The 25,429-nt window shown below is 52.3% G+C and overlaps 1 protein-coding gene across 4 annotated transcripts in view; it reads right to left on the reverse strand.

The window, feature by feature from the left end:
- The window catches only part of FAM20A (FAM20A golgi associated secretory pathway pseudokinase), a 40,226-nt gene extending 15,944 nt beyond the window's left edge, over positions 1–24,282 (reverse strand). The window contains exons 1-2 of one of the 4 annotated variants that reach the window (XM_081580829.1): positions 23,854–24,282; positions 23,374–23,420 (exon numbers count right to left, since the gene is read on the reverse strand). In XM_081580829.1, coding sequence (XP_081436955.1) covers positions 23,374–23,420; positions 23,854–23,886 — 80 coding nt within the window. In that variant the 5' untranslated portion in view covers positions 23,887–24,282. Of the gene's footprint in view, positions 1–6,203; positions 9,535–21,554; positions 22,303–23,373; positions 23,421–23,853 lie in introns of those variants that run through there. The other 3 variants (XM_081580828.1, XM_081580831.1, XM_081580830.1) reach the window with 3 other exon arrangements.
- Positions 24,283–25,429: the final 1,147 nt, after the last annotated feature.

A 25,429-nucleotide genomic window follows, 5' to 3' on the forward strand; every position in this document is an offset into this window, starting at 1 on the left:
CCTTATCTCAGCCACAGTGGGTGAGATAAGCTCTATGAGAACTACCCTCTGTATTTTTCTGGAAAGACAGTTCATGAGAATCACAGGCTGACTCAGGCGAAGCTGACCTGCATGCTTTTCGGAGAGAGTATGTTTGCTCTGATGCTAAAGTTCCCTGAAATCCTGCCTCTGCCTCTTCCCTCTTTCTAACTGTATCATCTCATAAATTTCTCGGTTCTCCTGAGTCAGGACAGCCTGAACTGATCTTGAGGATTAATTTCTGTCCTTTCTGCTGAAATAGCCAGTCTCTCTTTGGCATCTGGACGCATGTTCCCTGCCAAAAGCAAGGGTGCCAAGCCCTCTCAGGCAGAGCTATTTCAACTGCATGCCTTCTAATTTATATTTTGCTACATTCACTGGTTACGAAGCAGTAATGAGAAGTGACGTCCTCTGTGCTTTAGGGGCTCACACTGAGGTCCCCTGGGGAGGAATCTGATGATTATCCATTAATTATTTTCTAATTAATTGACACCCCCCCCCCCCGCCCTGCTCTGTTCATTCCCCAGCGTGTCTGGGAGATGCTGAGCCAGGTGCAGAAGTATGATGGGGCTCCTGAATCCCATCACCTGGCTCAGGACAGATGATCTGTGGAGGTTCACAGAGCCCAGACCATCTGCACATAGGATCCTGAACAGCAAGAGGAAGGCAGCGCGGCTGTCGGGGGCTCAGGCAAAGTTCCCTCTGCTGGAAACAGTTCCGCGGTCCTCGTGGAGCCGCGTCGGGAGGGAGATGCGGGCACCAGGGAAAGATTTCAGAGCCACACTGTGTGTTTTCTTCCCAACAAGACTCTACGTTTCTCGAGGGCAGGAACCTGCCTAAGATTTTTGCACCTTCCTTAGTATTTGACAAAATGCTCTGCATGCAGGAAACGCTCTATAAATAAGTGATCCTCGGATGCCCGAACAATTTTCCTGCTGCAAAAACTCCCTCAGACTCCAAAACACTAGCATCAAGACTCGAGGGGGAAACGTTTGGAATACAGGGCTCACACCGTCACATAAGAGTTCTACCTCTGCCGGACGGGAACGCACAAGGTTACTTTCTGACTTATTTATTATCTTACTCATTTCCTGAATTTCCAAAAGCACTCTGCCATAAAGAAAATTATAAATGCACTACAGTGAGCTTCTGAGAGACTTGGCTTTCTATCTAAATCTGGGCATCTGTTTGATCCATATGTCTGTTTCAATATTCTTATCCTTGACAATGGTCGTAGGAAGAACATTTTCCCAGAGTTATTTTGTTCGGGTGGTGACAAGTTTGGAAATATCTTCCTCTTTCTCATCCTATTTCTCTAGTGAATAAGAATGACCCAGGTTTAATGGGACCTGGTGCTTATATATTTGGAAGATAATTTCTAAGAAAAAGAGTACAAAACTGTGATCACACAATCAGGCATGAGAGTGACTGTCGCTTTGGAATGAGGAAAGATGTCAACAAATTACTAGAACCTTGTTTTCCCCCAAGATTTCATACATAGCGTAGAAATACATCTTGATTGCAACCTGCCTCAGAAATACACTTTATTTCTGAGACCACTGGGCCCATGCAGGCTGCATGCCCCCATGACAGAATTATCTGGAACAGAGGATTCTCTCCAAATGCCCCCCAGCAGTCTGGTGGGCTCACCACTGAAATCCCTGACGTTAGGGAACTACAGTCAATATCCTGGGATAAACCATCATGGAAGGGAATATGAAAAAGAATATGCATCTATGGGCTTCCCTGCTGGCTCAATTGGTAAAGAATCTGCCTGCAATGCAGGAGACCTGGGTTTGATCCCTGGGTTGGGAAGATACCCTAGAGGAGGGCATGGCAACCCACTCCACTATTCTGCTCTGGAGAATTCCATGGACAGAGGAGCCTGACAGGCTACAGTCCATGCTCTCGCAAAGAGTCAGACACGACTGAGCAACTAAGCACAGCATACACACACACACACACACACACACACACACACACACACACACACACACACACATATATAAACAGAGTCACTTAGATCAAACCAGACACACACACACACACACACACACACACACACACACACACACACACACACACACACACACACACACACACACACACACACACACACACATATATAAACAGAGTCACTTAGATCAAACCAGTCCATCCTAAAGGAAATCAGTCCTGAATATTCATTGGAAGGACTGATGCTGAAGCTTAAACTCTAATACTTTGGCCACATGATGCAAAGAACTGGCTCACTGGAAAAGACCCTGATGCTAGGAAAGATTGAAGGTGGGAGGAGAAAGGGACGACAGAGGATGAGATGGTTGGATGGCATCACCGCCTCGATAGACATGAGTTTGAATAAGCTCCGAAAATTGGTGATGGACAGGGAAGCCTGGCGTGCTGAAGTCCATGGGGTCACAAAGAGTTGGACACGACTGAGTGACTGAACTGAACTGAACTGATATATATATATATATACTGAGTCACTCTGCTGTACAGCGGGAATTAACCCAACATCGTAAATCAACTGCACTCCAATACAATTAAAATGAGATGAATCCTGTGACTTTCCACAAACAGGCCGGCACGTCTCCCTGCTGGTCTGTCCTCCAGACTCCAACGAACAGCACAGCCCCCTTTTATCCCCTTCTGTTCCCCTGCCTCCCGCTGCGTTTATCCCTGTGCCTGCGAGGCCAAGGCGAGGCCAGGGCAAGTCCACGGAAGCCTTGAGCCCATCTTACACCCAATAGTTCCTACCTCCAACACCACCCCCTTATACTCCTCCCTCAACTGGTAACCCTAGTCTGTTCTGTACATCTGTGAGTCTATATGCTATAATACTGTATGCTACACTTCTTTTATGCTATAGTCACATTTGTTGTATTTGTTTAAAATTCCACATATAAATGATACACAGTATTTCTATTTCTTGGCCTGACTTATTTCACTTAGCATGATACCTTCCAAGTCCATCCATTTGCTGCAAATGGCAAAACCTCGTTCTTTTTAAAGGCTAATATCCCACTGTATAAACTGCATCTTCTCTATCCATTCATCCATGGATGGACACCCAGGTTGTTACCACATCCTGGCTGTTGTCAACAGACCTTGCTGACTTTGGACGGCCCATCACAATGAGCTGGATGCCTCTGGCAAGCCCAGAGGGACACTCCTGGAGCTGGGATTCTGGCCTCAGTGAGAGACCTGTATCTCTACCCTAGAACAACTTCCAGACCTATCGCCGAAAGTGAGTGGATTGGACACCCTGGAGAAGGTGGCAGGATGATCTCTGGCCCGAGGGATCCCCCGGAGTCGAGGCAGGGAACTAGCAGGGAACTTCCAGCTGGGCCAAGCTTCCCAGATTCTGGTCCTGGGCCGAGCGAAGCACCGAAGTGACCAGCAAACATCACTCGCTCCATGCAAATAAAACTGGAAAGAGTTGCAAAGTGTAACCTCTCAGGGAGAGTCTCAGTTACACAAAGACAGTCAAGGCTCCGAGAAGTCCTGCGGTCAGGCCTCCTGTGCAGGGGGCACTTCCTAAACCTTTCCGTTACCGAGCACAGGAGGGCATGCCCTGGATTCCGTGTGGGCACGATGGACTTTGAGAAACATTAAACGTTAACACTGGGCCCTCTCAGCCCAGTGTGACTGTTTAGAGCGAAGGGCCCACAGCTGAGAACAACACGTTCCTGTAGGATCCTGCCTCCACGGTGTAGACCCGAGGTTCTCGACCAGGGGCAACTGCACCCCTCAAGGACAGCACCATTGAGAGACATCCCGGCATCACAGCTGCTGGGGGCAGTGCTAACGGGTGCTACTAAACGTCCTGCAATGCATTCTCCTATTTTATTTAATTTTCCGTTGAGCCAAGCAAGACAGAAAATCATCTTCCCCAAAGGTCAGCAGTGCTGAGGTTGAGAAGCCCTGGGCTGGAGTCACAGAATCATGAGCAAATGAAGTACTTAATCCTCTGATAATGACCTGAAAATTGCTATGATGGGTTTTGGACTCTGACAAATTCAAGATCTTCCATGCACAGCCTAAAAGCCTTCCTCAGGCTCTGCTACCCTCGCCCCGTATACTCTGCACAGCAAAAATCTAAATATTATTTAATTGTTTAAAAAAAGACAAGTGTGAGTCAGCAGTTGTTTAGCTGTCAGGCTTGTGCCGGCCCAACAAGCATATGGATAAAACAGCCACGCACGTGGTACTTGCAAAAGATGCAATGTTGAATTTTGGCTTTTTTCATCCTCTGACTGTGAGACCTAAAATAAACAAATACATGTTTCTCTCTCTCTCACACACACTGTAAATAAATGACACTGACATTGGATGCATACTTCACCTCTTCCCAAGGGCAGAAAACAGAACTTTAAGTCCAAAGGCAGCGCTCAGAGTGAACTAAGGAAAAAGAAGAGCCTTAAAAACCCAAACCTGGATCCTTCAATAAACAAACGGTGACCCAAATATACTTGTTTTCAAAAACGTTTGAACTTGGCCTTGCTGCCGGTCACCCAGGCCTGGGCTGCCCCAGTAGAGAAGGATTTGAATTAGGGGGTTCTGGTGGGGGGTCGCATAATTCCATGGTTGGCAGGCAGATTTCCCTGCAGCTTCCCTGCAGGTTAAATTCTCCCCAGCCCCTGGCCTGTGCACTGCGCTGATCCGCATGTTTTATTTTTCCGTCTGATTTCCCCACGGGGAGGATAATTGGTCTTTTTTGAGAAGTGACCTGTGGGGGAGGATGACTTACTGAGAAATGAAGGCGTTTTCTGTTCTGGTGGAATTTCACCCCCCTCCCCCCGCCCCCCTCTCCCCTCCCCCGGTTCTCAGAAGGTGGCAGACTCTGCTTCCTCGCCTTCTTGTTGCCGTTGTTCAGTCCCAAGTTGTGTCCCGTTCTTTGCGACCTTAGCCCGCAGGCTCCTCTGTCCGTGGGATTCTCCAGGCGAGAATACTGGAGTGGGCTGCTGTACCTTCCTCCAGGGCATCTTCCCAACCCAGGGATCGAACCTGAGTCTCTTATGTCTCCTGCCTCTGCAGGCAGGTTCTTTACCACTAGCGCCGCCTGGGAAGCCCCCGGTTTTAAAGGCTCTGGCCAGGCAGTGACCTGGCTCATTTCCGCCCACAGGCTGGGCCGGAAGTTGGCACACGGCCCTCCCCGCTCCCGGCTGCGAGGAGGCTGGGACCCACTCGGGGACACGTGGATTCCGCTGCTTCTGCCCCCAGCCTTGGGTGCTTGTTTAGCATCGGAGGCAGCACTTTATTTACCACTCTTATACCTGCATTTGTGAAGAGCTTATTACAAATGGATTTTGTGTTTTTCCCCTGTATTGTCTTACTCTAGCTCCCCGAAGTCCTGGGACCAAACTACATTCCTCCAAACTACACAGGAGGAGATGAAGGTCCACACGGGTGAGCGGACGACACAGTCAGTGAAAAGGGACAGACTGACGCCACGGTTCTGAGCTGAGACCTCTCTGCTCTCTGCTCTTCCACGGAGGCTGCACAGACCGTGAGGCTTTGCAAGGAGGATTGAGACTGTTAGGGCTTCCCAGGTGGCACGGTGGTAAAGAATCCGCCTGCCGATGCCAGATAGATAACAGTTCTGGGTTTGATCCCTGGGTCAGGAAGATCCCCTGGAGGAGGAAATGGCAACCCGCTCCCGTATTCTTGCCTGGGACATGCTGTGGACAGAGGAGCCTGGCAGGCTACAGTCCACGGGGTTGCAAAGAGTCAGACACGACTGAGCACATACATTGAGACTGTCGATGGAAACTTCTTAAACATCAGGATGGTGGTGGAAACACTGAATCCGCTGATCTGTTTTCTGTTGAGACAGTAATAACTGTACCAAGATTTCAGTGAGATTTTGCTAACTGGGCTGATTTCCCGACACAAACCCTTTCCTTCCTCCCTCGAAGCGGTGTCGCAATAGAACATGTGTTTCCACTCGGGCTCCGCCAGCCCGGCCCCGTCCTGACCTCCCGGCGTCACGGCTCAGCCTCAGTGACAGAGCAGGCTCGAGCCGGAGCGAACTGAGTGCGGGGGACCCGCACGGGAAGGGGCGCTCAGAGGCCGTCCCAGGCGTGGGAACCACGAGGACGACTGTCGCGTGAACAGAAAGCAGGAGAGGAGCAGAAACCCTCACTGGGCCAAGAGGTCTGCATGAAAGGAGGGCGGTCGCTCACCTCACCTCGCTCTGGCATCGCGCTCAGTGCTGCCTGAAGCACGTCGTGGTGTTTACTCATTGCTGTTGCTCAGTCGCTCAGCCGCGTCCGACTCTGACCTCATGGACTGCATGCAGCATGTCAGGCTTCCCTGTCATCCACTGGCTCCTGGAGCTTGCTCAAACTCACGACCATCGCGTCAGTGATGCCATCCAGCCATCTCATCCTCTGTGTCCCCTCTCCTCCTGCCCTCAGTCTTTCCCAGCCTCAGGGTCTTGTCCAATGAGTCGGCTCTTCGCATCAGATGGCCAAAGTATTGGAGCTTCAGCTTCAGCAGCAGTCCTTTTGTCAAGCACTGTCTGAAGCACTTTGCAACTTTTACTCATGGACTCCTCCTAGAAACTCCTTATAAGGTCAGTGTGACTGTTACTACATCCACCCTGAAGAAATGGGACCCGGATGAAGGCAGCACAGGTGAACTCTCCAGGGTCACACTGCTAAGAAGAGGCAGACGTGTGATGAAACTCAAGCCTGGAATCAGAATATGGGCGAGAGATTCTACCAATAATGCTTTTACCCTTGATTATAAAAACAAAAAAATTACAGTATAACAATACAAAGCAGGTCTACGGTGTATAAGGACAGATGAGTTCGGCTCTTTCCAAAGCTTTTGGTGCTTACTGACAACCTCCTCTCTGGAAGGACTGCACAGGATCTCTACATCCAGAGCAGAGAGCTGGGCGCGGCGCTGGCCTTCCTGCCTCTGGGACCCTGATCGCTGCCCACCAGTGAGCTCCGGTGGCATCTCAGCTTTGTCTCCAGGACCCGACCTGCGACGCGAGGCAAAGTTAGCATCACTGCTGCACCACTGCCTTTGATGTCTGGGTTCCGGTGAGACCCAGCTTGTCTGAGCGGCCATCCTCGTGTGAAGATGGGAATACCAGTGCCTCTCGCAGCGGGTGGTTCTGAGGGTTCTGGTGACCATCCGTGGGGGGGCCAGCCCTGCACCCATGCAGAATGGCTGTCACCTATCAATGCCACCAGCTTAAGGTCGGAGGGAAAGGTCCCCAGTGAGGCAGGGGCAGCCTGCTGGACCAGCTTGATAGATGCTTTGTGAAAAAAGGAGAAGAGGAAAGAACAGGAAAAGGAGGACTCCTGCCAAGTCAGTGAGAAACATCAGCTGAAGGCTTTCCCCCAGGCGTGTGCGTGCACATGTGTGCGTGCATGTGAATGTGTGTGTGCACGTGTGTGTGTGTATGGGATATAAGTTCTGGAGTTGTTTTAGTCACTCAGTCATGTCAGACTCTTGCGACCCCATGGACTATAGCCCGCCAGGCTCCTCTGTCCACAGGATTCTCCAGGCAAGAATTCTGGAGTGGGTTGCCATTTCCTTCTCCAGGCAGTCTTCCTGACCCAGGGATCGAACCCAAGTCTCCTGCATTGGCAGGCAGGTTCTTCACCACTGAGCACCAGGGAAGCCCTGTAATTTCTGGGGTAGGCAGACTAATTGCAGATGCCCCGGGTCTGTGTTTTCCCCCTCTGCAAGCTCTAGATATCACAGTGACTACGGAGAGATGATCATGCATGTTTTCTCTCTGCAAGCAGCAGCTGAGGCTGAGGCAGGCCAGGGCCGGGCTGGAAGCTCCGGGGTTTTTCCCTGGCATCTGGGGAACACAGATCCTGCTTCCTGCTTCTCATGCACCCAGGTAGGCATTAAACATTAATGAATATGGTTGGCTGTTGATGGATATCAAATAACCCATATGGAACGTAGAGGAATAACCAACTAGTGATGCTTTACCTGCTGCTGACTCAGGTAAGCACCTGCTGTAGATAAGCAGCATTTTAGACACTGGGGTTACATGGCCAAGAAACAACCAAACATCCAGCCTTCAGCTTGCTTCCTGTGGCAGCCCTAACAAACAGCTCAGACTTGGGGGCTTTACGGAAATGTATTCTCAGAGCTCTGGAGCCAAGAGTTTGAAATCGCGCTGTTGGCAGGGCTGCGTTCCTTCTGGGAGAACCCACTCTTTGCTTCTTCCAGCTCTGGTGGCCGCTGACATCCCTTGGCTTGTGGCCATGTCTCTCCAGCCTCTGCCTTCTTGGTCACAACATCTCCTCCTTTCCTGTCTGTGTCTAAGCTCGCTCTGCTTTTCTCTTGCAAGGACATGTGTCGTGGGATTCAGGGCCACCCACGTACTCCAGCAGGGTCTCCTCCTGTCAAGACGCTTAAGCATATCAGCAGAGACATTTTTCCCAAAGAAGATAACGGTGTTCTGGGGATCGGGATGTGGCTACATCCACTCAGTTCAAAACGTCGTTGAAAAGCTGACAGTCCAGTGAGGGTGTACCCGAAGCATGTCATTAAACGAGAGGGCAGGAAGTCGTGACAAAAGCCCTGATGAAAATCAAGCAGGAGTTGGAGGGACAGGACAGATTCTTCGAGTGGGCTTTGCAGGCTGTCCTGAAGGACAGGAGTTAGCTGACCATCTCCAGTGGTGCCCAGTGTTCTGGCCTTGTTCACCTGCTTGTTTACACGTTAAATAACATTATGGGGTGTGTTAGGCACAGCACCCCCCAGCCCAGAGAGTGAGGAAGAAGCATTGTTACAGATGCAGATAAAGTGATTTTAAACATCACAAATCACAAGTGGCCTAAACAGACCACTAGCTCGGTTCCTGCCAAAAAGAAGGGCTGTAGATCAATTGCTATAAATCCAAGCCCATCGTTTTTGGCCGACCTCTCCTGACCTTTCGACGGATTTACAGCCCACGGCAGAACAGAACGCCACCTCATCCAGTTACCTGGGGTGCACATTTTGCAAAGAGTTTAACCTGGAGGGGCCCCTGGTAAATTACACTGCTCAAATTCAGCATCCCGTGGTTGCTTTATTGATGGCTTTTTAATACCTAAGGTGAGCACTGGCTTGTCATCTGTTTTAGTATTTTTCCAGCCAAACCTTTTGCAGTCACATTCCGCAGCACACGGGTTTCATGTATGGACTACCAGTTGGCTCGCCTGTCACAGCAGATCTAGGAGAACTGGCCAAGAAGGCTCCAGGCTGTCCTGGTCCTCTGGCCTCTGTCTGGGCTCCGTGGCTTGAGGTCGGTGGCTGGAGTTCACTCTCCCATCCCGTTTAACTCGAGACCTTCATAAAGAGCCTTTGTTCCCACGTCCAAGTTCAGTTAATCAGCAGATCTATCTCCCTGTCCCGAATGACGACCCCGACGACCCCATCCAGGCACCGCTAAGAGTTTCATCCTAAATGCACTGCTGTTCAACGCCGATCAGAAGCTCTGGCAGAGAGAGCAAGATCCGCTGTGTAAACAGTAAAACAATCCTTTTTAAAAATGAAAGTAAAATGGCAACTGCACGGCCTTGCTAGGCGTCATGAGACGGGACCTCCGCGGGCTGCGTGGGCTCCCCCTAAACACGCCCGTGACGCGACCTCCAGGGGGCGCTAGTGATAAAGAACCCGCCTGCAATGCAGGACCCACGGCAGACACGGGTTCAGTCCCTGGGTCAGGAAGATCTCCTGGAGAAGGAAATGGCAACCCACTCCAGTATTCTTGCCTGGAGAATCCCAAGGACAGAGGAGCCTGCGGGTTACAGTCCATGGGGTTGCAAAGAGTCAGACACGACTGAATACTCATACCTACCCTATCCCTAACCTCTGAAACCTGTGACAGTGACCTTATTTGGGAGCAGCGTGGACTCACCCCAGCCAGTTCTTTTGGATCTGCTATGACAGAGGTAAGTAAAGTTCTTGAGATGAGACTGTCTTGGATTATCCAGGTGAGTCCTGTGTCCACGACCTGGATGGTCCTTATAGGAGAGAGACACAGATAGAATGGAGAGTCCCTTGGACAGCAAGGAGGTCAAACCAGACAACCCCAAAGGAAACCAACCCTGAATATTCACTGGAAGGAATGATTCTGAAGCGGAAGCTCCAATACTTTGGCCACCTGATGTGAAGAGATGACTCATTGGAAAAGACTTTGATGCTGGGAAAGATTGAGGGTGGGAGGAAAAGGCAGTGACAGAGGATGAGATGGTTGGATGACATCACTGACTCAATGGACATGAGTTTGACCAAACTCTGGGAGATGGTGAAGGACAAGGAAGCCTGGCGTGCTGCAGCCCACGGGGTCACTGGGGGGACATGACTGGGTGACTGAACAACAGCAACCTGAGTTCACAACCTGCGTCCTTACAGAAGACACAGAAGCAGAGACAGACACACAGAGATGGAAGAGGAGGCAAGACGATCAGGGACGCAGGGGCTGGAGTGACGCTGGCAGCCACTGAGGCTGGAAGAAGTGCAGAATGGATTCTCCCATAGACCCTCCGGGGAGCCTGCAACCCTGCCCACACCTTGGTTTCAGAACACAGACTCCAGAATTGTGAAAGAATAAGTTTACATTGTTCCAAGCCACCAACAGTGACTTAAACAGGGGCAACTTGCCACGGTAGCCCTGGGAGACGAACACAGTGACTGAATTCCCTTTTCAGACCTTACTCAGGAAATGCCAAGAGATCCGGTGGCTCAGTGTGCATAACGCAACTGGGTGTGCGTTTTCTCATATTCTGTCACACAGAATATGTGTGAAGCACATATTTTGAAGCACAGGTTTTCAAAATGCAAATTGAAGCAATCATTTTCAGAACCTGAGAAGCACCTCCAGAAACCCTGGAAGTTCATGAAACACACTCGGAAAGTGCTTGTCCACTGTTTTCACTCAGAAGAAGTCCTGGTCGCAGGTGTGCAGAGCTTGGAAAACAGGGTTGCTGGAGCTTCAAGAAGAACCACAGACTCACCCTCTTCATGTCAAGAGGGTGTAAGGGCTTCCCTAGGGACTGACAGAAGGCGCCATGGGCCCCAGTGGAGTGCTGGGAGAAACAGACATGAGTTCACATCTGCCCCTTCTTTGGGCTCCTATAAAGAGATTTAAGGGAAAGCCCAGATTAATAAAGATTCCTGTCCTCTCGCAGGAATTCTAACGGTTGGTGTAAAAGATTTGCACAATAGGAACTTGTTAACAAATGAATTTGCTTTAAAAATGTCTTATTGGGCTTCCCGAATGGCTCAGTGGTAAAGAATCTGCCTGCCAAGGCGGGAGACCTGGGCTGTATCCCTGATCCGGGAAGAGCCCACAGGCTGCAGAACAGCTGAGCCGGCGCCGCACAGCTGAGCCTGTGCTCTGGAGCCTCGGGGCCGCAACTAGGGAAGCCTTCGCACCCCAGAGCCCGTGCTCCGCGGCAGCAAGAGAAGCCTCCGCAACAAAAGCCACCGCCATGAGAAGCCCGCACAGCCAGCACAGCAACAGACGTGCAGCAGAGCCAAAAATAAACACATAAAAGATTTAAAGGTCCTATTAAAACTCCAGAACAGCGGCTATCAGAGTCAGAAACTGCAGCAGGCACAAGTTCAGAAAATTTCTAGCATCACGCTGGTCACAGAAGTTCTTCCAGGTCACTTGAGATCTGGGCAGCCAGCCTGGTTTGGGGGAACCGTTCTTCCCACACTGAGCCACGTGTCTTGAATAGAGCATCAGTAGAGCGTTTCCAATGACTCCGCCTCCCCAAAGCCAGTGATTGGTTGAAGCGCCTGCATCCCCTCAGAACTGGACCAATCATAACCCTCTAGAGCCTCGCTGTATTCCCTGGTCTGGCCAATCAGCGACTTTGCCCAGGATCTTTCTTTTTGGAAATCTGAGAAGCCCTTTTCTCTCTCTGGTCCCAGGGTTCTTGGGGCTCGGAACCTGAAGAGGGGATTAAGGCAGGCAGAAGGACTAAGTGACAGAGTAGAGATAGCTGACCTCACTGAGCTTTGGTTACTTGATTCGCCACATTTCCTTTAACTGCTTGCATTGGTTGGAGTCGGGTTTCTGTCCCTTAACATCAAAGTATCCTGAAGAGAGTAGGCTGCTGCTGCTAAGTCGCTTCAGTCGTGTCCGACTCTGTGCGACCCCATAGACGGCAGCCCACCAGGCTCTGCCGTCCCTGGGATTCTCCAGGCAAGAATACTGGAGTGGGTTGCCATTTCCTTCTCCTTTGCAAATATCATGTACTATTTCCTAAGAAAATAAACGTAGCCACAGAATGCAAAGTATGCGTAAAACATAAGGGAAATATAGACCTCATCAGTTGAACTCGGTAGGATCCAATGACCCCGGTTTAAAAAACAATGCTGCAATGAAATGGTGGTGAATCCGGGCTTGACCTGATGATGGAATTGTAGCTGGTCAGTCTGACTTTCTCCAGAATCTCTGAGTGCCCAGAGGAGCACAGGAGGCAGAAATAAGCAGCTGCTGCTGGTGCAGAATTCCTAACTCAGAGTTTAAAAAAAACCAAAGCACGAGCTGGGCTGTGAGTGCAGATAAACACACTTTCCCCACAAAGTCACCACTCAGCCACTGAAGAGAATGAACCGGAAATAGAAAAATTCCAGTTATCCTGCTGTCCAGCACAGGGACCTCTGCTCAGCATTCTGGGGCAGCCTGGACGGGAGGGGAGTTTGGGGGAGAGTGGGTACATGTGTATGTGTGGCTGAGTCCCTTTGCTGTCCCCCTGAAACTATCACAATATTGTTAACTGGCTATACTCCAGTATAAAATAAAAATCCCACTTAAATGGCTGAAACTCGGATAACAATCTGTCCCTCCACACAGACTCCGTTGTGGTGAGCATCATGAAAAATGGGCTTACCCACGACCCACGAGCTTGACCCCGGTAGAGACAGCTGAAGGCCAGGGTGCCACCTGAGAGCTGACCTTGGCTTCCCAGGGCTGAACAGCCTTGGTTTTTCTTCTGCCAGCAGAACGCTTTTCTAACCCACCCACCTCTCCCAAGTGTCCTAAAATCCCATCTCTTCCCAGGTCGTCTTATTTTTATCGTCCAGCTCTTCCGTTCACCTGCCCCTGTTCCAACAACTCCTTCAGTTTCACTCTACTCCTCACATTTTGCTGCATTTTATTATAGGTTCTTGGCTTTGTAGCAATCACAGTCCTCCACCATTTTCTGTCCCCTGCGGCTGTCCAAATTTATTGGGTTTGTTACGAGAGAATCCAATAAAATAGGCCCTTCTCTGGGTCTTAGCTTCGCCTCTTGCTCAAGACGAAAGACGCTGGCGGGCTCCAGGTCTTGATTTCCAAGGTCAGCGTCCAAGGACCCATACTCCCAGATCTTGGCATCTCCAAGGCACTCAGACTCAGGGTTGTGTTGATTTCACATTTCCACCATAGGACATCCTGCCAAGTGACAGGCCATAAAAAGAACTAGGCCTTTTTTTCCATACTGTGGTTTTCATTAGGCCTGTGTGTGTGCCTGCCTATAATAACAGGTACTCAGATGCTCTTACTCCTAGAACTTCTGCTCCATCAAGCCTGCAGCTGTTTGGAATAGTACCCCTTCTCGGCTTCGAGCCACGTGAAAGCTGACTTCAGCAGAACCCTCAGATTCTCAGCAGTGTCTGGTTTAATGGATGATCATGGGGAAGACACAGGTCAGCGCCTATGGAGGGGCGAGCGGGGAGTGCTTTTGGCTAAGTCAGGGTCTCTCCGTGGTTCCCACTTTTTTAAATGCATGACTTCTTGGCTGCTCTTTCCTCAGAAAATGCAGGAAGCTGAGGAAATTCTCTCTTCTTGGCAAACGGCACCTTCTCAACTTTCTTCCAGGGCTTTAAAAAAAAATTTTTTTGGAAGTTGATTTTATTTACGCTACTGCAATAGAGAGAGCACCCCAGGTCTAAATGCCAGGAGGTCTCAGTAGGAGAGTTTCTCCTGAGACTTTCAAAGGAGGAGGCGGCAGGTTATAGGTGGGATGACTTGTTTTTGTTCAACACTGTGTTTGTTCAAGGCTTTCATCCCCCACAAGGTCTAAAAGGATGTTGAGTAACAGACCCCATCTGTTCCCAATTATTTGTTCCACAGATATTCACTCTGGCTCTCCCGTAGGGGAACCACGGAACAGATGTATTCGTGCGACCACGTGCAGGCTGGGGGCTTCTCATGCCAGGAGCGTGTGGCCATTCACGTTCACGTGACAGCTGCCATGAAGCTGCACAGTCATAACAGTTCCCATGATACTGCAGGGGAGGATGCGTCCCATCAGGGAGGAACCAGTGTGGGAGGAGGCGGTCGGAAAAGCCTTTCCCAGAGAGGAGAAATGAGGACCTGGAGGCTTCCAAGGATGCAGAGGGCTGGAGCTGATGGTGAGACAGCGTGGGTCCCAGCCGCTCAGGCCGCCAAGCCCGTCTGAAGTTTGCTAGCTGCCTGACATCAGAAGGCAAGTGGCAACCAGATTCCCATCCCCAATTTCCTCCAGAAAACAAAGTCAACAGCAGTGCTACCTTTGTTTCTATGCTGAGGAGCAAATTACCGGCACCCTGGTGGCCTTTAGCCATACCCCCTGGTCCGCTCTCCGAGCGACAGGTCAGGGTTCCAGCTCAGCGTGACTGAGTTCCCAGCGCAGGCTTCGCAGGGCCGAGGTCGAATCGGCCGCCAGGCTGAGTTCTCATCCGGAGATTCTGCAGAAGGCTCTGCTGCCACGTTTGTTCCTATTGTTGGAAGAATTCATCTCCTTGGTTTGTTCCTATTGTTGGAAGAATTCATCTCCTTGTGGTTGCACAACCGAAGGCCCTGTTTCCTGGCTGGCTGTCAGCTGGGGCCCAGCTTAGGTCCTGAAGCTTACTATCTCTCTTGCTACAGCTCCCCCCCACCGCCCCGCCCCATCTGCAAGTCAGCAGAGGCACTTCCAGGCCTTATTTGATTTCCTCTTTTTTGATTAGCTGGAGAAAACTCTCTGCCTTCAAAGGGCTCATGTGATCAGGTCCAGCATAGCCAGGTCAACACTGCCAGCATTCCCTGGATCATAGAGAAAGCAAGGAGTTCCAGAAAAACATCTACTGCTGCTTCATTGGCTACGCTAAAGCCTTTGTGAGGATCCCAACAAACCGTGGGAAATTCTTCAAGAGATGGGAATACCAGACCACCTTGCCTGCCTCCTGAGAAATCTGTATGCAGGTCAGGAAGCGACAGTTAGAACTGGGCATGGAACAGACTGGTTCCAAATCGGAAAAGGAGTACGTCAAGGCTGTATATTGTCACCCTGCTTATTTAACTTATATGCAGAGTACATCATGTGAAATGCCAGGCTGGATGAAGCACAAGCTGGAATCAAGATTGCCGGGAGAAATATCAGTAACCTCAGATATGCAGATGACACCACCCTTATGGAAGAAATGAAAAACTAAAGAGTCTCTTGATGAGGGTGAAAGAAGAGTGAAAAAGCTGACTTAAAACTCAAGATTCAAAAAACTAAGGTCATGGCATCCAGTCCCATCACTTCATGGCAAACAGATGGGGGAAAAGTGGAAACAGTGACAGATTTTATTTTCTTGGGCTCCAAAATCACTGTGGACGGTGACTGTAGCCATGAAATTAAAAGACACTTGCTCCTTGGAAAGCAAATTATGACAAACCTAGACAGTGTATTAAAACGTAAAGATATAACTTTGCCCACAAAAGTCTGTATAGTCAAAGCTACAGTTTTTCCAGTGGTCATGTACGGATGTGAGAGCTGGACCATAAGGAAGGCTAAGAGCTGAAGAACTGATGCTTCAGAACTTTGGTGTTGGATAAGACTCTTGAGAGTCTCTTGGACTGCGAGGAGATCCAACCAGTCCATCCTAAAGGAGATCAGTCCTGAATGTCCTGAATTGGAAGGACTGATGCTGAAGCTGAAACTCCAATATTTTGGCCACCTGATGCAAACAGCTGTCTCATGGAAAAGACCCTGATGCTGGGAAAGATTAAAAGCAGGAGGAGAAGGGGATGACAGAGGATGAGATGGGTGGATGGCACCACTGACTCAGTGGACCTGAATTTGCGCAAACTCTGGAAATGCTGAAGGACAGAGGAGCCTGGCATGCAGCAGCCCATGGGGTCTTGAGATGGGATACGATGTAGCGACTGAACAATAACAACAACAAATACCTGGGTAGTCTCCCTAACCCAAGGTCACCCTCTCTGGGAGAGAGGTTTAGTTACATCTGTAAACTCCCTTTCCTGCAGGGCCTGGTTGCACTGGATTGAACGAGGAGGCGTGTGTACCCCAGGGCCCGGCCTCTAGGGGCGCGTCTCGAAATCATACGCCTTCTTCCTGAGAAGTTGTGAGGCCTGAGTTAGCAGGTGTACGTCAAGTACCTGGCACCTACCACGCCTGTCTCGGGCAGGATTTGCACGCAGAGAACCGGCGAGCCCATCTCCCAGATGGATGAGGACTTGACTGGGGTAAAGGAACGGGGGTGGCAGCTCTAGGCACCAGCGGAGCAGTTGATGAGCACCTTCCGGTTCTTGGCCAAAGGGCTTCATTCTGATGTCACTGCAGACAGGAGGTGCGGGTCTTCCTTGCGTGGCACCCTTCCTGGTTCAGGTCTTTGCCGCGCTGACTGTGGCGAGGACTGGGCTTTGCAATGAGGGAACAGGAAGCTGGCCTAGCCCTCTCTGAAACCATTTGCTTGGAGCTCTCGGCTCTGACAAGAGTGGGGAGGTTTCCTCCAGCTGCAAGTCCAGGGACTCAGAAACCACTGAAGTCGTAGCCTTTCCCCAACCAGCCCAGCAAGGCTCTAATTGGGAGAGAAGAGAAACGGACGTCCGGACTCCCACTCCCTCTGCTAAGCATACACGGGTTGTGGCCGAGGGCCCTTTTCAGACCCTTTCTCAGCCTGGCGTCACTGGCGGGAGAACCAGCAGGGGGCCCTGGCCTTGCTGACTCTGGGCGAAAGAGGGACAGCAGCATCTCTGAGCTGGGCCCTGGGCTTCTAGCCAAAGCTCTGTAGGGGAACCGCCCATTCCAATAACCCTGCTCTCCAAGCGATCTGGGCGAGCGTGAGATCAGTGGGAAAGAGGCAAAAAGGAAGAGGTGAGAAGAGACTTTCTTTTTCCTTCCCCAGATGCCACGGTGGGAAGCAGCTTTCGCTCCGATTCCTAGACCAGACCATTCTCGAGCCCGGCTGAATTCTCTCTCGTCCCGTCTGGCTCTCTCCCTGCTCCCCTATCTCTGCTTTGGCTTCTGGAGTTTCTCAAAGTTTCTCCCGGAAAAACGGGAGCCAATCTACTGCCCTTGAACACCTGTCGTTTTCGCAGAGCTGCAGCGGCTCTTTCCTGTGATTTTCAAAGAGAGTCTCGGGCCAGACTTCCTTCAGCGAGAGCAAGTACGCAGGAGGAGGGAGACGGGGCATCTGATGCGGGGAAGAGCACAGACACACACTCACAGGCTTGAGAAACGCTGAATCGGTAATTATAGGAGAACAGAACCTTCTGGATCCCGGAGGAGGAGGTCCAGAGAGAAAAGCAGAGAGAAGAGAATTTCCGTCTGTGTTGTAGCTGCTGGAGTTTTTACACCAGGGAAGCATGACCCCATGTGACCTTGACCGAAAGAACCAGAGGGTTACAGAGGAACCAACCAAAGGTATGTGGGCGCAGGGCCAGGCCGAGCTGACCGGCTTTGACAAGTCACAGGACAGATGTGGTCTGGCTCAGGCAGCTTCTGGGAGGGGGTGAAACCTGGAGCTCAGCCTCCAAGCTGTCAGGCTAGTGGCAGCGTGAACCTGGGCTCCGGGTATGCGCCGCCCTCCATCGCTGCTTTCACAGGAAAAGGCTTCATCTAGCTTGTTGGTTTAAGCTCTGAAATAGTGACGACCCCATTTCCCTGGCTCCTCGTGGCCCCCTCTGGCTCCTGGTGCCAAACGTGTCATCACGCCCGTCGAGGGCTGGTGCTGGACCACTTGCGGGGATCAGCGACCGACGATGTGACAGGAACATTTTCCCCGATTACTTTTTTAACCTGGATTGTGCCTCACTGTGGTGTTGGAGAAGACTGTTGAGAGTCCCTTGGACTGCAAGGAGATCCAACCAGTCCATCCTAAAGGAGATCAGTCCTGGGTGTTCATTGGAAGGACTGATGTTGAAGCTGAAACTCCAATACTTTGGCCACCTGATGCGAAGTGCTGACTCATTTGAAAAGACCCTGATGCTGGGAAAGATTGGGGGCAGAAGGAGAAGGGGACGACAGAGGATGAGATGGCTGGATGGCGTCACCAGCTCGATGGACATGGGTTTGGGTGGACTCAGGGAGTTTGTGATGGACAGGGAGGCCTGGCGTGCTGCAATTCATGGGGTCACAAAGAATCGGACACGACTGAGCGACTGAACTGAACTGAACTGTGCCTCACTTAGTTACAGTTTGAGGGGGAAAGAGAGGAAGGGAAGGAAGGACAGCAGTTTAGGAGGTCTGCAGGAGGCTTCGGGTCAGCACGAGGATTGCCCACCTGACCCACGATGTGCCTTTCACATCGTTTCAACTTAACTAGATATTGACATCCCATGAACGAATATTGATCGAGGACCTGAAATATGCAAAACAGTGTGTAAGCTCTATCTTCCACTGAAATAAAAAAGGGATGTGCTGGGAGGCGGTGGGTAAGATGGACCATGTCCTAACTCTGGTCACAAGTTCAAGTTATAGGAACGTACTTCTGACTTCACGCATTACTTGCTAGGGCAGTGGTTAGGAAGAATCAGTCAGGCAGACCAGCGGGCTCATCTGAGCATGTGGGAGGGACGCTGATTTGGCTACTGTGTTACCCGCACTTCTCCAAGTGAGGCGGGTGGTTTGCTGCTACAATTATTTTGGAAAGCAGTTAACGTTAAGTAATTATTGGCATGATGGCATCCACATATGTCTGCAAAGCCCTGGGTTTTCAATACTGGCTGGATAGCGGCTGCAGACAAGGGGAGGGGCGCGGGCTGGTGTGTGCAAGAGAGAAGCAATAGGCAAGGTCCCTCCCTGCTTTTCTCCTCTGCTGTTCGTTCTTGCCGTCGGCACTGAAGCCTGCAGCTCTCGTTGGCCCTGCGCATCGCAGCAGTTACTTTCACGTGTCCGCACGTCGACGGAGCACCGACTCACTTAAGGTAACAGGTGACTGTCTCTCATAACAGAATTCTGAGTGCCATGCAGATGCACCCTGGCTAGTGAGTCTTCCACGTTCCATTTATGATTACTATTTTTTGTTAAAAATTCTTCTACGTCATGGTTTTATCTTATTTATTTATTTATTTTGGGGGCACGCTGTGCAGCATGTGGGATCTTAGTTTCCTGATTGGGGATTGAACCTGGGCACCCTGCGTTGGAAGCTCAGAGTCTTAACCACTGGACCACCAGGGAAGTCCCCCACATTCCATTTCTAGCCTGATGAAATGCTAGTTACTCAGTTGTGTCCGACTCTTTGTGACCGCACGGACCATAGCCCACCAGGCTCCTTTGTCCATGGGATTCTCCAGACAAGAATACTGGAGTGGTTTACCGTTCCCTTCTCCAGGGGATCTTCCTGACGCAGGGATTGAACACGGGTCTCTGCATTGCAGGTGGGTTCATTACCAGCTGAGCCACCAGGGAAGCCCTGATACACACCACATAAGCCAGAATATGCTTATTAACATCCTTGCCTGGACGCTTACCATGCACTTTGGGTGAAGCTTCTCTGCCTCTAGGGTCCAGTTTCAATGCTTCTAAGAATAGCTCCCCCTCCTGTTACAGCCCACAAACCTCATCTGAGATCTCATGCATTAAGAGGAAGTAATGGGCTTCCCTGGTAGCTCAGCTGGTAAAGAATCTGCCTGCAACGCAGAAGACCCCGGTTTGATTCCTGGGTCGGGAAGATCCCCTGGAGAAGGGATAGGCTACCCACTCCAGTATTCTGGCCTGGAGAATTCCATGGACTGTACAGTCTGTGGGTTGCAAAGAGTCGGACACGACTGAGTGACTTTCATTTCACTAATGAGTCAATATCACAACTATCACATTCAACCGACCACACAAACCCATCCCGTTACCTCCGAGTACAGCAAGGGCCCCAGCCCCGACCCATCCACGGTTACACGGCCAAGATCATTCCTAATCAGTAAATGAGGTTTTCTGACACATAATGACACAGAAGTCAAGCTCAAAATTGTGATTGGTGAGACAGAGTCTTGCATTTCTGCCAAAATACCCCTCCGACTCTCAAGGACCAAAGTAACATACAGAATTTTAAGGCCTCAGCTGTGTGAGTAAGTGGATACTGATCAACACTGACGCAGCCATGTCTCCCGCGGTCCCCCTCAAATCCTCAACTGACATGTCGATCATTTTCCAAGGGCATCATTTCCTCGTCCATGGATCCTCATGTGGTTGATGAAATAAAGGTAATATTGAAAATGACAGTGTCTGAGAAGCAATCTCAAACTGCCTTTTTATTGCATTCAATTAGTAAGAGACTTGGGAACCACTTTCTAATATAAAATTATCAGCCAGAGAGTTGCAATTGAAATGCACCATAGCGACTTCAGCCGATAACACTCATTTTCTCTCTTTTTACTTTCCAAAGGCCCCCTCTACCCCTGGCCACTCTCAGCGCTACAGAATGATGAGCAAACAGCTTTTACTTGGACAAGCACTGAATTTCCAGAGACTTATGTTTGCCCATCCTCTGGGGGTACCATAAAAACAGTGAAGAGGGCTCATTTGGAAAACTCTTGTATTGAGAAAAGTGATGAATGTGTCCAAAAGTGAGCTGAGTCGTCCTCAGATCAGTCCATATTCAACCAGAGTCCTAACTCCTCTGAGGCCTTCTGTCAGCTGGGGGTCTCAGAACTGACCATCCCAGCTTCTCCAACACACTCCCTCCCCACCCCTTCACACACACAAAAAATCCTCCTTGATATTATCCTACATACGTTTGGCATTTCCCCCTCTATATTTAGCCTTGGAGGTAAAAAAATTCCCAGGTAGTCTATGAAAGCATGGAGCCTCAGCTCCAAGTTAGCCCGGACCCCCACAATAATAAAACTGCTCGCAGATTATAACACTCAGGAGAAAGGGGCAAGCCACGCTTTAAACAGCACAGAGTGGCGACCACTTGGGGAAACTGACTTTCTGGCCCGCTGACCTCTCCTGATCTTTGACCCCGGGCAGGGGAATAAACAAGAGGGGAGAGCGGGGTTTCGGGGGAGTAGCCCTGGTTTCTGGAAGGCGCCCAGGTCTAGAGGTAAGTGCTAGGTTCGGAGAAGCGCTGGAGTTGGTCTGTTTGGAAACCTCATTCTGGAAAACTGGGATCCCACAGCGGCTTTCCACATCAGGAGCGGGAGAAAGAGCGAGGAGATGACCTGGGAACGGAAGGGGCTCGGGGTGAACCCCGGGGGCTAAGGGGGCGGGTCTGGGAGCATCTCCCGGCGCGCTACTGCCTGCAAACTTCTCCTCGCCCCGAGATGGGCTCAGGCTGAGCGCGGGGCGCGGGGCGCGCGGCGCGGCCGGGGGCCGGGCAGGGCTCACCTGTTCCAGCGGGCCACCTTCCTCCGGTAATAGCGCAGCGCCTCCGGGCCGGCCAGCAGGGAGTCTTCGGGCCCCAGGAGCGGCGGCTCCTCCGGCTCGTTGTACAGCGGGTGCGCGAAGAGGGCCCGCAGCTTGGAGCCGGGGTCGCTGCCGCCGCCCGGCTTGACCCGCCGCGGGGCCGAGGGGGCCGGGGCGGGGGCCGGGGAGGCGGCGGGGCGGGCGCACGGGCAGCCGAGCGGGCGCTCCCGAGGCTGCAGGCGGCGCCGCACGCGGGGCCCGAGGTGGAAATAGAGGTCGGCGGCCAGCAGCGCGCCCAGCAGCAGCAGGGTCAGCAGGCGGTCCCGGCGCAGCCCGGGCATGGCCCCGCCGGGTGCGCGCGGAGGCGCCCGAGCCCCGGGGCCGGGCGCGCCGCGCGCGCAGAGCCCCCTCCGAGGGGTTGGCCCTTGAACTCGCGGCCGGGGCGCAGAGCGCGCGGGCGGGGGCGGCGGCCCCTCTTCGCGCCCAGTGGCCCCCGGGGGCCGGTGTCCCCGGGCCCCTGCTTCTCACACCCTCTGCGCCCCGGGAGCCGCGGCAGGTGGTGGGTCGGGGCGCCGGGGCGCGGGGACGGGAGGCGCTCGCCTCCCGGCGGCGGCGGCGGAGGGCGGCCGCGGAGCGCGGGGCGTCTCTCCGGAGGATGCGGTCGCTCCGGCTCCTCTGGCGGGCGGCGGGGACGCCCGTGCCCCCGGCTCCTCGGGCCGAGCTGGTGTGCGCGCCCGGCCCCCGGGGGAGGGGTGACGCCGCCGCCCCCGCCCACCGCCGCTGGCACCTGCCCCCGGCGCCGCCCGCCCGCCCGCCCGCCGACTCCGGGCCCTCTTCCGGCCCTGCCCGGCCACCTGGTCGCCCGGCCGCCGCGCTCCGGCCTCTCGCCCGGGACGCGCGCGGGTCCCGCTCGGGGCTCAGCCGGGCGCTTGAGGGGGCTCCGAGGCTGCGCGCGCGAGACCTTCGATTTTCGTGTTTATTTCCTAGAAACAAGACAGCTCCCTGAAAGCCTTTCCCCTTCAGATCTGCCAGGTGTGTGTGTGTGTGTGTGTGTGTGGTCCTTTCGCTCTCCGCGTCTTCCCGCAGAGCCCCTTCCAGATCCAGAAGGACCGCGTGTCCGGCGCTTGGCGCGTAGTAGGCGCTCAGGGAACAGCCGCGCTCAGCCAGGGAAAAAGTTTGACCTTTGAAAAGAAGGCTCCTGTTCTACCTAGAGTCTTGCCGACTTCCTGTCTGGATGGAGCGCCGTTCCCCGTGTGCCCGCGTCTACCGAGCGGGAACGTGTCCTGCAGCGAAGGAGCGGGCCCTCCCGCTGACCCCACTCCGAACTTCGTGCTCAGCGGGGTGCAAAAGCGGGTCCGCCCGAATGAATCACTGAAGGACTGTGTTAGGCTTTCCCGTGGTATCCTGTGAGGTCATTCCCACCCCTTCCCACTCCGTTTTCCCTTTGAGGAAGACGGAGGGCGAGGTGGTTGCCCGGCCCTAAACTCCTGGCTCCTCCGTTTAACGAGCTGGTGGGATGGAAACGCGCTGGTCTGACGGCGGAGGCAGCACCCCCCACCCCCCAACCCCTTCCTGGGTATGAAGAGGCATCTTTGCCAGGATCTGCCCGCCCAGGCACAGAACATCCCCCTTCTGTGAACTTGGCTCTTTAATTCCCTCCTGCCCTCCTGGAGTCGGAACCCTCAGAGGCACTTGGACTTGTGGGTTCAGACTCGAGTTCCTCCCCCTGTGGCTTGGTGGGAAATCCCTGTGGCCTCTGCCAGCCCGATCACCTGTAAATGAAGCTAATATTAGAGCTTACCCCATAGGATTGAGCTTCCCTGGTGGCTCAGGCCATAAAGAATCCGCCTGCAATGAAGGGGACCGGTCAGTGTAAGATCCCTGGGTCAGGAAGATCCTCTGGGGAAGGAAATGGCAACCCACTCCCGTATTCTTGCCTGGAGAAACCCATGGACAGAGGAGCCTGGCAGAATGCAGATTGTGGGGTTGCAAAGAGTCAGACACAACTAAGTGACACACACACACACACACACACACACACACACACACACACACACCCCAATAGGGTTATTGTGTGGCGTAAGGTGGCTCAGCTGGTAAAGAATCTGCCTGCAGTGCGGGAGACCTGGGTTCGATCCCTCGGTTGGGAAGAGCCCCAGGAGAAGGGAAAGGCTGCCCACTCCAGTATTCTGGCCTGGAGAATTCCATGGACTGTATACCCCATGGGGTCACAAAGAGTCGGACACGACTGAGCGGCTTTCACTTTCAGTAAGGGACTTACAGTATATAAGCCGCTTTGAACAGCCCCCAGCATGTGGTGAGTGTGAGAGATGTGAGAGATGTGTTTGCCAGAAATACAATTGCTTCTTGGTTTCTGTCATACACTGGGGAAGGTTCGAGACTGTTCATGAGGGGGACCAAGACAGGAAAGTACTGAAAAGGAAGACGCCAGAAAAGGACCGATGTCAGCAACACAGCGTGGTCGGTCGGGTGCCTCGTCCCCACGAGGGGTGCCCGGATGATCCTCAGCTGCTCCGCTCAGCTGAGGATGCTGGCGGGAGTTTTAGGGTTTTGGAACCACCTTCTTCTTTTTTTGCAATCAAATTCGAGCAGATCTCCAGTTTCTAAGATGCTTCGGACGTGCCTAATTAGGCCTCACGGCCAGGGGATGATGGAGTCAGGCACCCGTCGGCGATGCGTCCGTAACAACGAGGAGGAAGCGTGGTTTGCATTTCCGGGCTGGCAAAGGGTGTGGGCGCGGAGCCATCACAAGTCTTATGACTTCCCTTCTTCCACACCCATTTTGTCTGAGTTCCATTCAGGAAGCAATATTCCTAACTCAAGTAGAAATTGTCTAAACACGTTTTCCTCTGCTCCATAAAGGTCAAGGGCAAACTGCATATGGAAGTCAGATATTAAGTGTGGAGGAGGCTGTGGGCAGAGAGAAATCCTAGAGGCGGGATGAGTCAGTGGGTCTCACCATCCTCAAGGTTTGTCTAAATCGCTCCTTCTCCCTCCTGGAAATATGCGTTCCCTTCTGCTCCTGCTTCTGCTCTCTGCGTCTGGGCCCCTGGCTTCCTCGCCAGCCTCATCTGTGGCCCCTCACGTCACACACGTGCCGTCTGCAGCTGCCGTGTGCTGGGACCCGTGTCTGCAGCCGCCGTGTGCCGGGACCCGTGTCTCCAGCGCTGTGTGCCGGGACCCGTGTCTCCAGCCGCCGTGTGCCGGGACCCGTGGTCTTTCTACCACCACTGCCTTGCGGTGTTTCTGCAACAGCCTCTGTTGACAAAGCCCCGCGTGGTGCCAGCTGGTGGAGAAGTGTGTACAGGGTCGGCGTCTGGTTTCACAAAGCAGGAGGAAGAGGAATAGATTTGGAACGGAGATAAGAAATTGACAATGGCACAGACTTTGGCCTCTAAATTCCATTTTAAAAAATTTAAGGAAGTCATCAAAGGTGTACATGAGTATTCAGATAAAGAATGGTTATTGCTGTATAGGGGGAAAAAAAGGAAATAAACTCAATGTTCCAAAATTGAGAACTGCTTAAGCAAAATGATGGTTCACCTATAAGATGAAGCTCTGTTTACTTATTTTTTAATAACTTTATTTTTGGCTGGGCTGGGTCTTTGTTGCTATGCAGGCTTTTCTCTAGGTATAGCAAGCAGGGGCTGCCCTCTCCTGCGGTACATAGGCTCCTCATCGCGATGACATCTCTTGCTGTGGAGCACGGGCTCCAGGGCACTCAGGCTTCAGAGCTGAGGCTCCCGGGCTCTAGAGCACTGGTTCAGGAGTTGTGGGGCACAGACTTAGCTGCCCTGCAGTATGTGGGATCTTCCAGGATCAGGAATTGAACCCGT

This window comes from Giraffa tippelskirchi, chromosome 3 (assembly GCF_054371585.1).
Source record: "Giraffa tippelskirchi isolate mGirTip1 chromosome 3, T2T-mGirTip1v1.2.pri, whole genome shotgun sequence".
Taxonomy (NCBI): Eukaryota; Metazoa; Chordata; class Mammalia; order Artiodactyla; family Giraffidae; genus Giraffa; species Giraffa tippelskirchi.